The following is a 16,325-nucleotide window of genomic DNA, read 5'->3' on the forward strand; positions in this document are numbered from 1 at the left end:
ATGCCTCCAAGCATCTAGCCAAGGGCATGACTCCTGATGCGTGTCCTGCTGCAATTAGCATTAGCTGACAGTAATACATTGGGATTCCGGTGGAGCACAGTGTTAGGATAGTGTTGGAAGAAGAGAAATAGATATTTTTGCCCATCCCAATCTCTACTCACACAAAGATAAGAACAGGAAAGGATTGTTGATTGAATATCTACTATGGACTAGATAGGAACTGCTAGGTGATGGATAAACATTATCTCATTGAATCTGTTCAGTGACTATGACATAGGGGACATTACTCTATTTTTTTTTTTAAGATAAGGAAATGTAGAATCGTTGAGTAACATGCTCAAGTCGATATTTAAATCACAGAGCTGAGATTTGTCTAACTCTTAACCCTTGACCTTTGACAGACCTTTGGCCCACCATCCCTACCCTAAACATGGAATGAAGTTTTCCAGAAATGTGGGTAAAATTTTAAGAGGCTGACAGCAAAAGATATTCACAATTCAATTCATTTTCATATTTTTCATTTATTTTCCAGAAAAAGAAATCACATTTCAGTAACAACTTACATATAGAATTAAACTTTGTTCTGGAATGGGAGCCCTAGTTGCAGTAATGTGTCATAATAAATAATTGCATATTCAGGATTTTGTGAAATAGGTGATTGGGAAAATTATGAACAAAAAACATTTCCAAAAATTATTATTTACAAAAAGTGATATCCATACTATTTCTAGCTTATAAGGCAAGTAATGTTAAGATGGTCTCATGATTATCTTCAACAAGTCAATGACACACTTTCCTGTCACCATTGCCCAGCAGAGAGCTTTGCTGCAATTCTGTGAAGGAGCAAGTCTTCGCTTCTGTTGTTGGTTTTCTCTTGAGCACAGCATAGAAGCAGTAAAGCTTTCATTACAGACTAAGCAGTAATGGCTGTCAGAAAAAAGTATACTCTTTTGAAATAGACGTGTAGGAAAAAGGCTGGGAATCAACATTTTGACTAAACTTTAAAAGTATCTTGAGTATTTTAATTCACAGTTTTGTAAATATTTTATGCCCAAGGTATTTTTGTGAAATTATGTACTTAGTACAAGATTAAAAAGAAACAGTGTATTTTTGCTACATAGATCAAAGAGAGCTCTAAATAAAGGCTACCACCAAATCAAATTACACACAGCATTTTCCTTAATTGACAGGATTTCATTACCTATAGAAACACAGCAAAATCTTTCTGAGATTCCTAGATTCTTATATTGTTCAAGTTTAAAAAAAATCAATGTCTTACATGGCCACTTAGTAGGAATGAAAATTAATATCCGAGTATTTAATTCATATGATCTTTTACTATACAAGTGAAAAACAAACAAAAACTCTTTTTAATAGAAAACAATAGTGTTCAAACAGCTTAAAAAGCCAGCTGTATACATTACTGCTTGGCCTGTGGTGAAGCTCTGTTCATAGATAAGATTAATATATCATCATATCAACACTTGGCTTTTTCAAGAAAAATTATTCAGCAGCAATTTTTCAATTCCCCTTAGACAGAGAGGAAAGAGACACACACACACACACACACAGAGAGAAAGAGAGAGAGAGAGAGAGATAAAGAGAGAGAATATGAATTAGATAGGAGCCAATCTCTTTCATGTATGTCCATTTAACAAAGCAAGAACTAAATTCTGACCTGAAAAATCAACACAGCTATATGAATTATCATTCTAGCAACTTGAAAAGGAAAAAAAATCTGACTTTGGATCTTGTGACAGTGGTTCTTGTGATAGTTACTTGTATGATTTAAAATACCTTAGAGTGATGGTGAATGAATAATATCAAGCATTTACTTTGCGAGAAAAAAAAGTCAAAAAAGTAATGTAAAACTGAATGAGCGAGATGGAATTAACATTTGTATGATATACTCATTCAATGGAATGTTTAAAAATTATAAATGGCTTATGATCTATCAGGCTGATTCACAAACTCTGGATGGATTAAAAACTGAACTATCTTTAGAGAAATGTAAAGTGATTCAGTTTGATTCTTTTCTATATGATAACAGACAATTTAACCAGGAAGTTTTTAAAGAAACTTCATTAATTTGGTATAAAAGTAACTGATTGGCAAAGTAAAGCAAAGCAAAAAAAGAAAAAAAAACAACAAAAAAAAACCTATGAAATGCTCATTAAAAGAGTATAGAATCTCACAAAATCTGTGCTAAACAGTGCACTGCTCTTAGCTTTCCCCAAAGTGTTTTTAATATAATTTCTGACAAGCTGATGTAAAAATACTGTCAACATTGATCTATCATGATTCAGTTTCCTAAAGCTGTTTAGTAAAACGTTACTGGAGATTATTCACTGGCATTAATTCCACATGGCAAAGAATTGGAAACATCTTCAACAGATAGGGGTCTGATATGCTGGTCATAGGTGCAAGCCTTAAAAATAATACAAAAACAATTAAAATAATTTTATTGTTTTGTTTTGAATATTTTAGATGATAAAGTTAAATTCACTAAGAGATACTAATGAAATTTAAAATAGATAACAATTCATTTGAAATGACAGGAATTCTCTTAAAATTAAAACAAAATTCCAGAAGCGTTTTTTTCAAAGCATTCCTGGTTATTTTATTTACAATTATTGAAGGATATATAAACTAGTGTTAAAAGAAAACTTTTCCAAAGGTTTCTCAAGGTGTGCTTAGAAAAATTTTTTTTTTACCTGATTCAATAACTTTCTTAAGCTTCATTAAAACACTAACATTTATTGTCAATGTCCAAAGAGAGAGAATTATAGTATAGGACTATTTGTTCTCAGACCACAATGAACATCTTCCAGAACACAATTTGTAAAATACTGGAATATTGGTGAGCATAGCCCAAATACACTTTACTTCTTTTCTTTAAAACATTACGGGACATTTAAAAATATATTTGCTTTTTGCCAAAACATTTTTTACAAGGATAAAGATGTATTTAAGGTAGGCAAGGTATTACTCTAGGGATAGAAGGAGGCAGTTAGAAATCAAAGGAAAAATAATTTTAGAAGTTAAACCTAGAGAATAAATTATTATACCCATGGTCAATGTCAACAAATAGGTGTCTTTTCCTCATAGACATACCCATTTAGGAGAGAAATCAGATATTAAATGTGAGGACCAATCAAGAGGTTCACCATGGTCAACTCAACAGACTTTACATTTGACATTCCTTCATGAAAGTTATTTAGATCTTAATTAGATGTCAGCAGTGCAACTCTAGCTTGCAGAAGATGACAGAACATTGAAGCAATGACACAAGAGAAAGGCAAGTGTTTTGTTGTTGTTTTTAATATTTAGAGACTTAAGCAATGTACTCCTATCTCATTTTCCTTCCGTACACTCCACTGACAAAAAGGAACATTAATGGTAGCCATATTTAATTCATAAGTGAGAGAATGGCATTTAGATACTGTTTTCCACATGAAAAAAAAGCCTAAAGGAGCAGGGAAAATACAACAAAACCTTAAGAGGAAAGTGCACACAGTAAAAGATGGTGAGGCTGGTCATCCAAATAGTCCCTTTAATCAATGTAACTTGGATTGATTTGTTCATTTATATCAACAATCTAATTTGACTCATTGCATGGACACATCATATTATATTAACTTTCAAAGCTATATTTAGAGATCACTCTTGTTTTGATATTATTAAATATAATGTAACACTTCCATTTTTAAAAAAAATTGCTGATCAGAAAACCATGTGGCAAAATGAGTACATTTAGACGGAATGGGATTTTGCTCAAATGTATAATCTTTTGGAAAAGGAAAAGCTTAAATACAGACACATACACACACACTCATCTGTTTAGTATGTATCTGCATATTTTACTGTATTGTTCAATTTAATTTACAGCCTGTGGTTATTTTGAGAAAAAATATTCGTGCAACTCTTTTAGAATGAGGCTACCACATGTTTGTAAAGTCAAAACTTACAAAATAAATAGGTTCAACTCACAAGTTAGAGATCTGAATGTCCCTTGCAAAGAAGGAAATATTGATTAGGATTTTGTATTTGAATAAATAACAGCTTGCAACTTCCCTTCTACTTCAAGTCTTTTAAAACATTGAAGAAAAGGACAGAAATATGAAAATGAGAAAGTGCATTTCAGGCTACTTTGAGACTGAGATAGTATAACAGAGTAACTTTAAGAAAAAGATAGGGATTTTCCTAGGGAAAAAAAATTTTTAAGATTGGAGGAAATTAAGTGGACTGAATGAAAAATAAACTGACTAGAAAAATGGTTTTCATCTTAGAATTTAATGCTTAAAATCTGATATAATGTCAGAACTAAGAAGGACCTTAGAGATCTACTAGAGCAATGATTCTCAAATTTGGGGCACTTATCAAAATGTATATTCCCAAATCTCATCCCTAGAAGTTTATGCCGTCAATACAAATTTATCGATGCCTACTGTGTATAGCTTGTATGAACTTGATTATACATGTTTCCTTATAATGCCACAAAAGGTGGTATATCTGAGTAAAGTAGAATCATGGAATTTCAGAGATGGAAGACATTGACATGTGGTAGATCATTTTGTGTTGTTACGGTGTTTAACAATGTTTATCAGTGCCTACTACCTTCCAGGCATAGTGGTGACCAAGCCAAAATCATTAATAAGTGATGATACAAAACATTAATAAGTGATGATACCAATCATATTTTGAGAAGCAGTGATTCTTTTTTGACAGTTTTGTTTTTGGAATTATCCTTATTTTGGTAATGGTTTTTCATGGTGCCTTCTACCTTGGCATTCAAATGGAGTATGTATAGTGACATAAAACAGATTGTTTTGTTCAGGATGGACAAAGCAATTAAGGCGTTTCCTTTGCAGTCAGAATAGCTGGGTTACTTTCAGCTGCCGTGTCATTTTGGGGAGATTATTCTATTTAAGCCTCAGTGTCATCACTTGTAAAACAGGAATTAAAAAGAGTACTTACAATTTTTTGATTGATAAGAGGATTAAATGAGCTAATATCTCTAGTGACTGGTACATGGTACACACTCTGTCAATTTTTATTGTATATCATTCAATTACTGTGATTTTACAAGTTTGCTTATAAAGCCTCAAAAGGTGGTTTATCTGAGTAAATTACAACTGTGGAACTTCAGAGTTGGAAGACACATGATAGATCATTGTGTACTGTAATGGTATTTAAACCATGCTCTGGGGAGCCCCGATTTAAACTGTTGGAGAAACTCCTGCATTGCTTTGAGCTGTTTTGCCTACCAGGATTCCATGTGCAATTTTATTAGAAAAAAAGCCCTGCTGTTAAGAAAAGCTTGAAAACCACTGGCAATCCCAACTCCCCATTCTAAAGATGAGAAACTGAAAAGGGCAGTGACTTGTCCAATATCATATGGCAGGAGTCAGTGGCAGAGCCAAGGTATTACAGTTATCTGCTTTTCTAAAAGAAGATTTAGAAATGGAAATATTTGTAATTATAGCTCAAACACTTTGCTGACTAAGAATATATAAAACAAACAAATTCTGTAGTTTGACTGAGGGATTCCTATCTATTAACTCAAAACCGTTTGAATTGTGGACATTCTTTCTTTTACAGGTGAAATATAGTCCCAAATACCATACAGTGAATTTCCATTTTGGCTGTGGGTGTGGAGAAGAACACAGCTTTAAAAATGATTAAAAATTTAATTCTTAGTAATTATAAATTTCAATTATGATAAAATTCAGACTAATTCTTGATAAAAATTTATTTTTAAAAATTTCACGAAAATATGGATTTTATTGGAAAAGAAAAACAAAATTTCCATGTTGCCAAAATAAAGTAGCATCATTTATACTTTTTATCTTGCTAAAGCAGAACCTTTTAAAGATCATAACGTTCAGGAAATGGTGTTCTGGTTAACTAGAACAATTTCTTTTTGTTTTAACCCCTAGTACTGAAAATAGTTTTAATACCTACTAGTTCATTTTATTCTGACTTGGGAATAAAATGAATAAATGAATCTGACTTAATGTCTTTGATAACTGAGACTCTTTCATTGCCTGGGACCATTTTCAGGACATGAATTCTTATTCTACAGTACTGTGGATATAGATGTAACAGGAGATTATAATCTACAAAATTAAAAAGAAACAACAAAATGTCAAAATGCAAATCCCTGATACCAGCTTATTGTGTTATTATTTGATCTCTTTTCTGAAAGGTGAAGGGATACATTTTCTATTGAGGTTCTGGTTATTCATAGTTCAATCATTTTGAAATTGTTGACTCCCATTCTGTTCCATAAAGACCAGTTAAGAGATTCTAGGATTTCTTCATAGTTTCTAATTTAGTCCCTAGAAAGATTTGAATAATGTTAGAGATTACTGTAATCTATGTTTTTAATTAAATTTTCAAAAATCAGTAAAATAATTTTTTGGGAAAAAACCCTTGTGTTTAATTACTAATTCATTCTAGATCTATACAAAATAAAACAAAATAAAATATAAATACAAAGACATGAGAACCAGTAATATTTACACGTTTTTAATATGCTTTGTATTAATATTCAATTTTTTAAATGAATTGATTACTTAAAAACACATTGTTATATTCATATGCTGGGTAATTCTCAGTTTGCTGCTGCTTACTCTCCATTGATTTTGGTGTCATAAATTTCATGTTTCATGGAATTTAGAGTTTTGCATTTTCTATTTTGGTTTCAAAATCAAATTGGATACCTTTACATGAAATGAGTATATTAATTAGTTCGTTCAAAGAAACTTCAACACCAGACTGCTGTAGGGGGCCAACTGAGAGTTTGTTGAATAGTAAGAATTTTCCCATGGTAAAACAAATCATTTTGGACATTCTCTTGGTAGCAAGCACTGATAGAGGAGTACAAAGATTAATTTAAAAAGTTTCACTATAAACAATTACCAGTCACAATCTCATTTTAGAAGTAAGACTTTAAAAATTTAATTTAATTCTAAAATTTAAAGGGGCTAAAGATTCTTTGTTAAATTTGAGTGGGTGTAAAATGAAATTTAACAACTAATTATAAAAATAATAACTTAATAATTACAGCTATTTAATAGCATAACCTGTAATAGAAATTGGTTTATGTTTAAATAAGTTCTATGACTTAAAGGAAGACTAACATTTTCAGATCTTAATGAGGGAAGGTTTTACAACTGAGACTCCCAAAGAAGTTTGTCTTTCTAAATGTTCATATGGCAGGGCCAGATTGAATAATTACAGTTTTTATTATACCTTGCAACGATGAAATGACATACATTTTTGATAACTCTCCTTTTGCTTCTCCAAGAATGGCAAAGATTTACAGTTTTATACAATGAATCCTAATCATCCGAAAGGAAATTTATTACCCAGTAATGTGAATAGAATTTCATTTATAAAGCTTATTTTTTCATTCTCAAATGATATAAACAATGATTAAAACTCTCCTTCTGGATCTAAACAGGGGACTTTTTTTTCCCTAAAATTCTCAGTCTCAGCGTTTTGATTCCTGTGGGTAAAGAGGCAGACGCAAGGTATCACTCCCCCATACTGGATGAGTAAGATCATCTATTCAGAGTAATTAAGCAAAAATTCTTAACCAGTTCAACTATGGAAAGTCTTGAAATCTTAAAATCACAATTTTGGTTTTAGTCTGACTGATTATTCAGCAATCCCCACATTTGCAAAACTGTAGAGAGGGGCAAGTAGTTAAGACTTCAACATCTTCTTTACTCTTGATTATAATTTAATATACTTAAATTTTAAATATGAATTGCTTTCCCTTTTTACACAAGTTATAAAAATAAGAGGCCCTGTTTACACAGTTTGCATTTTTATGAAATTTGCAGTTTGAAAAAAAAGCTTTTTAAAAAGTGGTAACTAATGCTTTTCTTTGAATATGCTGTAACCTTAGAATTTTTTTCTGAAATAGTTTCTCAATTTAACCCACTAAACATTTGAAGATAGAATTTTTATTTAGCACTAGAGTAAAACATACTAAGGATTGAAGAAAAGTAAGTTTGTTTCTTTTTCTTCTGGTTCCACTTAAGTTTCTTTAATATGTGGCACCCCCTTTATGACAGCTATCAATATTATATTTAAATTTTATATATTGACAAAATGCAATCTACCTCTGTAAGCATTGTGCCATTCAACAATACTACTATTAAATTTACATACCACAGTTTAAATTACATCCATTTCAGGAATGGTAAAATGCTAAAACTCAAGTGTCTAACTGCCTTACTGGAATGAGAGTACAATTTACAAATACAATAATTACATTTTAAAACCATTAACAATATTACACCTAGAAGTAAATACTGTAGGACTGGTCATCATGGTAGTGTGTGAGGGAAATCACAGATGAAAGTCATTGACTTTCCACCTGATATATCCCAAGTGCAGATATTGGTTTGTTTTCATCAAACCAAAATTAAAACCTGTTTCTCATACATCAGTTCTCCATTATATGAATCCTCCAAATCCTTGCATAAGATTTCATTAGTTATCTGCCAAGTATTTTCCTGCAAAACAAAACAACATGTCAGCAGGTTATCTGGTAGTTCAATAATGTAATTATTATATGGGTAACATTTCTATTCCTCCTTCCCTACCCCTAGGAGCCAGATACTGCATACTTCAGAGGTACAATACGAATAAAAGATACATAAAGTTTCCAAATCAATTTTCAGTTTTTCAGATCAGCTAGTTGCCTTTTCACATTTCCATAGATCAACAATTTGCAGAGGTTTGGGGTTTGCCTAGAATAGATTGGGAGATTTATTTCTGGATGTGAGAATCCAACTTATGTTAGAAAGGGTGCTCATATAACTTATATTCCAATTTGGATCATTTTTGAGAGCGAAAAGGTTATAATTAATAATTACATCAGTACAATAGACATAAAAAAACCAGGATTTATCCCAGCAAATCACTGAAAAGTATAATCACTCTAGTATTAGAGAGTTCCTCTCCCCCAATTGAAAAACAAAATAAAACCCCATTGTTTGTGCCAAATAAAACCTGTCTCATGGCTACCTTCAGCTTATGGGTGACCAGTTTTGATCTGTGGCCTAGATTCTTTGAGTTTGTTATTAAAGTGAAAAATAGATTCTCCCAGATCTCAGCTAAACCTGACAAGTCTAAACTCTGTGAAGTCCTGTCAGAGAACAAAAAGTTTTCAGGTGGGAGATAAATTAAAAGGCAAGGCTGGGTGCGGTGGCTCACCGCCTATAATCCTAGTACTTTAGGAGGCCGAGGTGGGCGGATCACGAGCTCAGGAGTTCAAGACCATCCTGGCTAACACGGTGAAACCCTGTCTCTACTAAAATACAAAAAATTAGCCATGCGTGGTGGTGGGCGCCTGTAGTCCCAGCTACTCGGGAGGCTGAGGCAGGAGAATGGCGTGAACCCGGGAGGCAGAGCTTGCAGTGAGCAGAGATCGCGCCACTGCAGTCCAGCCTGGGCAACAGAGAGAGACTCCGTCTCACCAAAAAAAATAAATAAATAAAAATAAAAGGCAAAAAGTATTTGTCTTGTTCGTCAATATAATAAAAGAAGGATTTACTCCATTAACCTCAGTATATACATCTATATAATGGGAACAACTAGCCCCACTTAAGAAACAGAGTTAGAAGTCAGAGCCTCCTGACTTCTGATTTCTAGTGCATTGTCCTATTTCTACTTCATTCAATAATTGGTTTGTTTTCTAATTGGGATGGGGGTTGGGAGTGGGAAAGAGGTGGAGGAAAAAGATGAGAAAATCACAACCTATTCCTCTTAAGAGTAGCCAAGGCAACATTATTTTCGCAAATGAAAAAATCAAGATATTCATTTACCTGCAGCAAACCTTTTCTTGATGAGTGAAAATCGATACCCTGCTCCAACAAGTTCAATGTCACAGCCAGAAAGGGTGCTTCCTTCACTTGTGAACTGCACAACCAATGGAGAAGGTTTGCTTGGGCCTTCAGATAACTGAAATCTTGCCAACAAAGAACCCACCCCTAAAAAAAAACACATTATTACAAGGTAACAGTCAACATAATATTTCGGATATAATTTTGGAGGTTGCATTCAAAAGTTAACGTACAAAATCAGACACCATTCTTTGACAAAATGGTGATTAAATGAGTTTATCATTGAATATTATGAGCAATTCTGTTTGCACACTGGTAAAAGTGTACTTCCATGAGATGGTACCTCAAAATTTGAAGACGTGCTACTTGGAAGCCCTTGTATTTTCCAACCTATGATTAATATCTGAGGAGAGTGAAAAATATCTAATCAGGGAGCGTGGAATCTGACACAGGATGGAAACATGCCTCCTTAAGAGGCCTAAATGATAGTTTGTTTGATATGGAGTCTGTAGAAAAGGGGAAAAAGAGAATTAATTGAAGAATTATTTGCTTTTATTAATTGAAATAAGTAAATGCAAAAATGGAGTGAAATATTCTGCTTGTTTTTATTGCTACATGTTTTGGGTAATAGTTGGCAAATACCTAAAGCCATTTTAGCTTTACATGTTAAATAAAATAAACTTGTGATTCCATTACCTCCATTTTCTGACTTCTGAGAGATATCAGGAATCTTCCACAATATTCTCTGTTGTTCAGCATTCCTAAAAATAAATTAGGTAAAAGGTTTTTGCATATCCAAGAGTTTTTGTTTAGTGGATGCCATGTTTTTTTTTCCTGGATAGTATTAATTTTTAAAAATAGAGCTTGAATAGTTTCACTACAATTTAAAAATTCCCTGTCTCTCTCTCTCCCCTCCCAGACATACATAAATCTCTTTTTTCTCTGTCCTTATTGTAACTAGCCAGAACACCATGAGATGAACATTGAGAGGACAAAGTAGAATTAAATTTTTTTTAAAATAAATCTGCTAAGACAGATACATGGGAAGATACATAGGAGTGTTAATCAATTAATTAAGGTAATTTAAATTGGGGTCATGATCTGGCTGACATTCATTTTTAAAACAAATTCCACTTTTTGCTTGTGACAGTCGTATGGAAAAAGTGAAATGCTCTTTCTAGAACAAGTCCTTTATAATAGATGATATAGGCACAATGTATCTATTCAGTTTCTAGTCCCATACCTTCTCTAGTGTGCCTTTTTATAGTTCAGAGGCTACAAAATGAAACACTGCATTTCTCAGAGGCCTTTGCAGTTAGGGTCCTAGGTACAAATTAGGTTTACCAATTGCATGCACGGTTTGAGATTTAGAAGACAGAAGGGAGGCAGAGGCCATTCTCCTGCAGCTTTCTTGACTGTTTTCCTCTGATCAGCAATCTAACTCAGATGTTGGGATCTTCTAACAACAGGAGTCCACTCTAGCCTCTAGTTTGTGGGTGCCAAGAAGCACTTAAGGAGGTACCAATAGGAGCTTGCTGGTCCTAGGATCAGAATTACAGCTGTGGCTTCCTGAATTCAGTGGTTCTACTGGTAGCCTTCTACTTTCTCTCCTTCCCGGGATTGTGGCAGGCCAGTTCTGCAGAGCTCTGGGAGGCATTTTTGGAGATCCAGCCTGTTCCTTTAGCACTTCCACCATTGTGTAAGCATTGAAGTCCCTGTTGAATTAGTTTTTGCTTAAAATAGCTACCAGTGGTTTCTGTTTCCTGCCCTGAACCCTAATACACAGGCCTGCTGTCATCTCCTCCTACAGGACACACAAGTGCTAAGGAGTCTGTGACCTCTTGACCCAGAGGAGCCCTTTGGTGGAGAGAACAGGAGGCTTCATACCAGACTGCTGGTGGGAGCACTGCCTGGAGCTTGGTGACTCCTCCATCGATGGGGACCAGGAACTGCACATTGTTGAGGGCCACAGCAGTCGTCATTGCATCTGTATTATATTTGTAATCTATGCGCAGGTCAGTGCTTGAAGGCTCACATCGCCAATTCACTGCCAGGTTCAGAGGTGTGGACTGAATGCCCTGGGCAGACACCTTGCCGAACGACAGGAAAGAGAATATTTAAGTCTGGACCATTAATCTGAAACAAAACCAGAAGCTATGATTTTCTCCTACAGGGATGTTCTTAGACATCAAACAAAATGTCATATGTTGTTTATGCTGCTCACAAGCAACCGTGAGTGAGAGGCACCGTGAAGCGTGCTGTGAGAGAGCTGGGTGCTTCAAGTAAACTGTTACAGACTAAAAACACGAAAGCAGCTATTAGAGTCTCGGTGGCACTTTGGAGTTTTCAGTACACTTCATGTCAGTTAAGGAGGTGGAATAGCATGCTGGCCAGGAGCTGAGGCCAGGAAGCTAGACAGTCCCAGGTGTGAGTTCTGATTCTGAAACTCTACTTACAAGCTGAGTGATCTTGGACAAGTCCCTAGCTCAGAACCTCTCTGAGCTTCTGTAGTTTCCTCATCCGCTAAATGGGAATTACAACAATAATATTTACCCATAGGGTTGTCAGGAAGATTGAAGGAGGTGTTCTTTTGTGAAACACTCAGCAGGATGCCTAGCACACACTAGGAATTACATTTTGATAAATGTCACCTATTAATATTCTTACCATATTTGCTCTTCAACAACAAACCAGTGAGTTAGACTAGGGTAGGTTATTATTACTCCTTTGGGATTTCACACCTGGTTTCAAGGCCTTGCTTTGGCAAATCCCAAAGGGAGTAACTGGAAGTTATTTCTAGTTTTTACTTCCTTTGGGATTCCTTTAGCTGGAAGTGCTACAGTGCTAGAATCTACTGTCGATACTAATTAGAATCAGCTGTGAGCTTGACCAAGAAAAAGCCAGGTTTGAAGAATCAACAAACATTTATCTAAAGACAATAATATTGATGTGAATTCTGGGTCCACAGTGAAAAATTCACAGTGTTGGAATTTCTCGATCGTTCATTATGGTGGTGAAAAGGTGTTTAAGAAAGTCACCTCTCACGAGTACATGCACATTGCAGGGATCAGATGAGTGGTGTCTATGCCCTTGGATTTTTATTCATGGAGTGTGATGAGCTTTGCTGATTTTGAAGGATATAAACAACTGTCTAGGAAATGCCTGCACAGATGATCACCATGGAGAAGGGTCCTGAAGGTAGACTGAACTCTCAAGGCAGGAGTGGTTGTGGCAGAAACAAGCCCCCAAATGGATTCTTTTATAAAATGACAGATATGGCTTTTGATGACAATTTAAGCTAGTTAATCATTATAGTTTTTAAACTTTAAATATTATTGGCAGCATAATGCTTTCTGCAGGCAAATATTTATTAAGAAATCTATTAACTAAAGCAGATCAAAAGCAGAGCAGAATCCCCCCTCCCCCACCCCTTTTTCTGGACTCTGTCCTCAGCAGTAGTTCTCAACCTGATTATAGTTCCTCTACCTGGGGAGGTGCTTTGTGGATATATGAAAATGTGTTTTTGATCGTCCCAATTTCTGGGGGGATGCTATCGGGCCAGAAACTAAACATGCTGCGATTTAAGTGCAATTTCCACAAAATGCTAGTTGTGCTTCTCCACCCAATTCCTTGCATTGTTGAAAAACAACAACAAGAACACAGCTAAACAACAGCAAAAGGGATTCCTCAGAGAACACGTTAAAATAAAGCAGCAAGTCTAGGACTGTTGACATTTCACAAAGTACTTTGGAATATATTAGGCTATTATTAGCTTCTTATAGCAACCTATAAAATAGGCAGATATCATTATCACCCTTATTTGTAGATGAGGAAACTGAAGTTCTGGGATATTAAGCACTTGAGGTCAGTGGCCAGTAGAAAGCTGACTTAATTCTAGAATTCAGTATCTTGCCTACACTTTATTTATTTATTTTAAAAAAGAAGAGATGGGGTCTCATTATGTTGCCCAGGCTAGTCTCGAACTCCTGGGCTCAAGTGATCCTCCTGCCTCAGCCTCCCAAAGTGTTAGGATTACAGACATGAGCCACCGTGCCCAGCCCTTGCCTACATTTTAATACTTTACACAAAGCTCATACTGCAATAGGTGAATTCTAATTTCTAGATTTACTTAATAACAAATACGGAAATGAAAAAAACTCTACAGGATTTAATAATTTAAAAAAATTTTTTATCTGAAGTGAAGATGTACATGCAGTGTATATAATTAGAGTCCACGAAGGGAAAGAAGTGCCAACTTATTTTCACACTTTGGGGATGCAAACCATACATGAAATTTAACTTCTGCCTCGAAATTTAACTTCTCATTCAGAGAAAAAATTACATTTAGAGTTTTCCTTTCTTATTTCCTTTCATTTCTCCCAAAGCATAAAGCAGTCACTAAGCATGTTTAAATATTTTGGGAAAAAGTTAAATAAAATGTGTTTTCGATTACATTTTAATTTGTAAGTGATGAATTTATGCCATATTATATATTTTTTCAGTATTATCCATAATGTTCGAAGAGTATATACTATTCTCACAAGAAAAAATTATATTCTTTTGCATTTCTGGAAAATACACCATTTTATAGATATTTCACTTTAAATGGTTTTCTTACAACAATTTAAATAAATGTTTTCCAAAGCAGAGGATGCATAGACTCCCTTGAGAAACTTATACAAAGTACAGATACCTGGGTGGCATTCTAAACCAATTAAATAAAATTCAAAAAGTATATTTAATATATATATCTGCTAGGTCCTAACACCCCCAAAAATACATATATGTATATTTAATAATGATATCTACCTATATTTACATATAAGATACAATATATTATATTCACATATAATATAATATATTCACATATATTATATATTATATTCACATATATCATATTATATTCACATATAATATATCATATTTATATATTTGCATATTTTATACAATATTTTAAACTATATAAATATTTATATTTAAAATATTTGTATAAATATTTATATTTAAAATATTTGTATAAATATTTATATTTATGAATATAATGTGTTATTTTATATATTATAGATTGTATAGGTTTTATATATATCTAGATTGTATATGTAAATATTATAAATAAATATTTATATTATTTAAATATGTATACACATATATTTCTTTTTAGCATCAATTCAGAACCAGCATTTGATTGAGAAATACAGTCAAGTTTGAGATGTCCTGATTTTTATTAAAGTACAACTTCCTTCATTTGAAGAAAAATAATCTGAACATATTTAATCAAAAATTATAATGCATTAAAAACGTGGTAAATGAAATGAGCCAGGCACAGAAAGACCAATACCACACAATCTCACTCTTATGTGGAATATTTAAAAGTTGATCTTGGCTGGGCACAGTGGCACTTTGGGAGGCCAAGGAACGGGGATCACCTGAGGCTGGGAGTTCGAGACCAGCCTGGCCAACATGGTGAAACCCTGTCTCTATCGAAAATACAAAAATTAGCCAGGATGATGGTGCATGCCTGTAATCCTAGCTACTTGGGAGGCTGAGGCAGGAGAATCACTTGAACCCAGGAGGTGGATGTTGCTATTAGCCGAGATCGTGCCACTGCACTCCAGCTTGGGCAACAGAGCGAGACTTCATCTCAAAAAACTAAACTAAACAAAATAAAATAAAATAAAATAAAATAAACATAAAAATAAAAGTTGATCTTATAGAATTAGAGTAGAATGGTGGTTACCAGAGGCTGAGGTAGTGGTGGTGGGGTGGGGTGGGGGTTTGTTTGGAGAGATGTTGGTCAAAAGACACAAAATTTCAGTTAGATGACAGGAATAAATTCAAGAGATTGATTGCATAAGGTGGTGACTATAGGTAATAACCATATACTGTATTCCTGAAAAACGCTAAAGTGAATGGAAAGTGTTCTCATCACAAAAATAACTATGTGAGGTAATACATATGTTAGTTTAGTCATTCCATAATGTACATATATTCAAAATATCATGTTGTACCTAATACAGACATACAATTGTACCTGTCAATTTAAAAAATAAAAATGTTTAAAAAAATCTAGGGAGTCAGCTGGTGTGGTGGCTCATGCCTGTAATCCCAGCACTTTGGGAGGCTGATGCGGGCGGATCACCTGAGGTCAGGAGTTCCAGACCAGCATAGCCAACAGGGTGAAACCCCGTCTCTATTAAAAATACAAAAAATTAGCAGGGCTTGGTGGTGCACGCCTGTATTCCTAGCTACTCAGGAGGCTGAGGCAGGAGAATCGCTTGAACACAGGAGGTGGACGTTGCAGTGAGCCAAGATTGTGCCACTGCACTCCAGCCTGGGTGATAGGGTGAGACTCTGTCTCAAAAAAAAAAAAAAAAACAAAAAAATCTAGGCAGTCAAGTGGCTGGGAACCAATGAGAGACTCAGGCACTATCAGGATCCTGGTATGAATCAGGCTTATTTACT

General features: G+C 34.3%; 1 protein-coding gene across 35 annotated transcripts in view; it reads right to left on the bottom strand.

Annotated features, from left to right (window-relative positions):
- Window positions 1-501: 501 nt before the first annotated feature.
- SGIP1 (SH3GL interacting endocytic adaptor 1) overlaps window positions 502-16,325 on the bottom strand; it is a 222,914-nt gene continuing 207,090 nt past the window's right edge. For 23 of the 35 annotated variants that reach the window (XM_054684016.2, XM_054684015.2, XM_003308176.6 and 20 more), the window contains 4 exons: window positions 11,751-11,953; window positions 10,560-10,624; window positions 9,846-10,010; window positions 502-8,531 (listed from right to left, as the gene is read on the bottom strand). In XM_054684016.2, the coding sequence (XP_054539991.1) occupies window positions 8,509-8,531; window positions 9,846-10,010; window positions 10,560-10,624; window positions 11,751-11,953 (456 nt within the window). In that variant the 3' untranslated portion in view covers window positions 502-8,508. The remainder of the gene's footprint in view (window positions 8,532-9,845; window positions 10,011-10,559; window positions 10,625-11,750; window positions 11,954-16,325) is intronic. The other 12 variants (XM_054684003.2, XM_063800886.1, XM_063800870.1 and 9 more) reach the window with 1 other exon arrangement.

Source organism: Pan troglodytes, chromosome 1 (genome assembly GCF_028858775.2).
Source record: "Pan troglodytes isolate AG18354 chromosome 1, NHGRI_mPanTro3-v2.0_pri, whole genome shotgun sequence".
NCBI lineage: Eukaryota > Metazoa > Chordata > Mammalia > Primates > Hominidae > Pan > Pan troglodytes.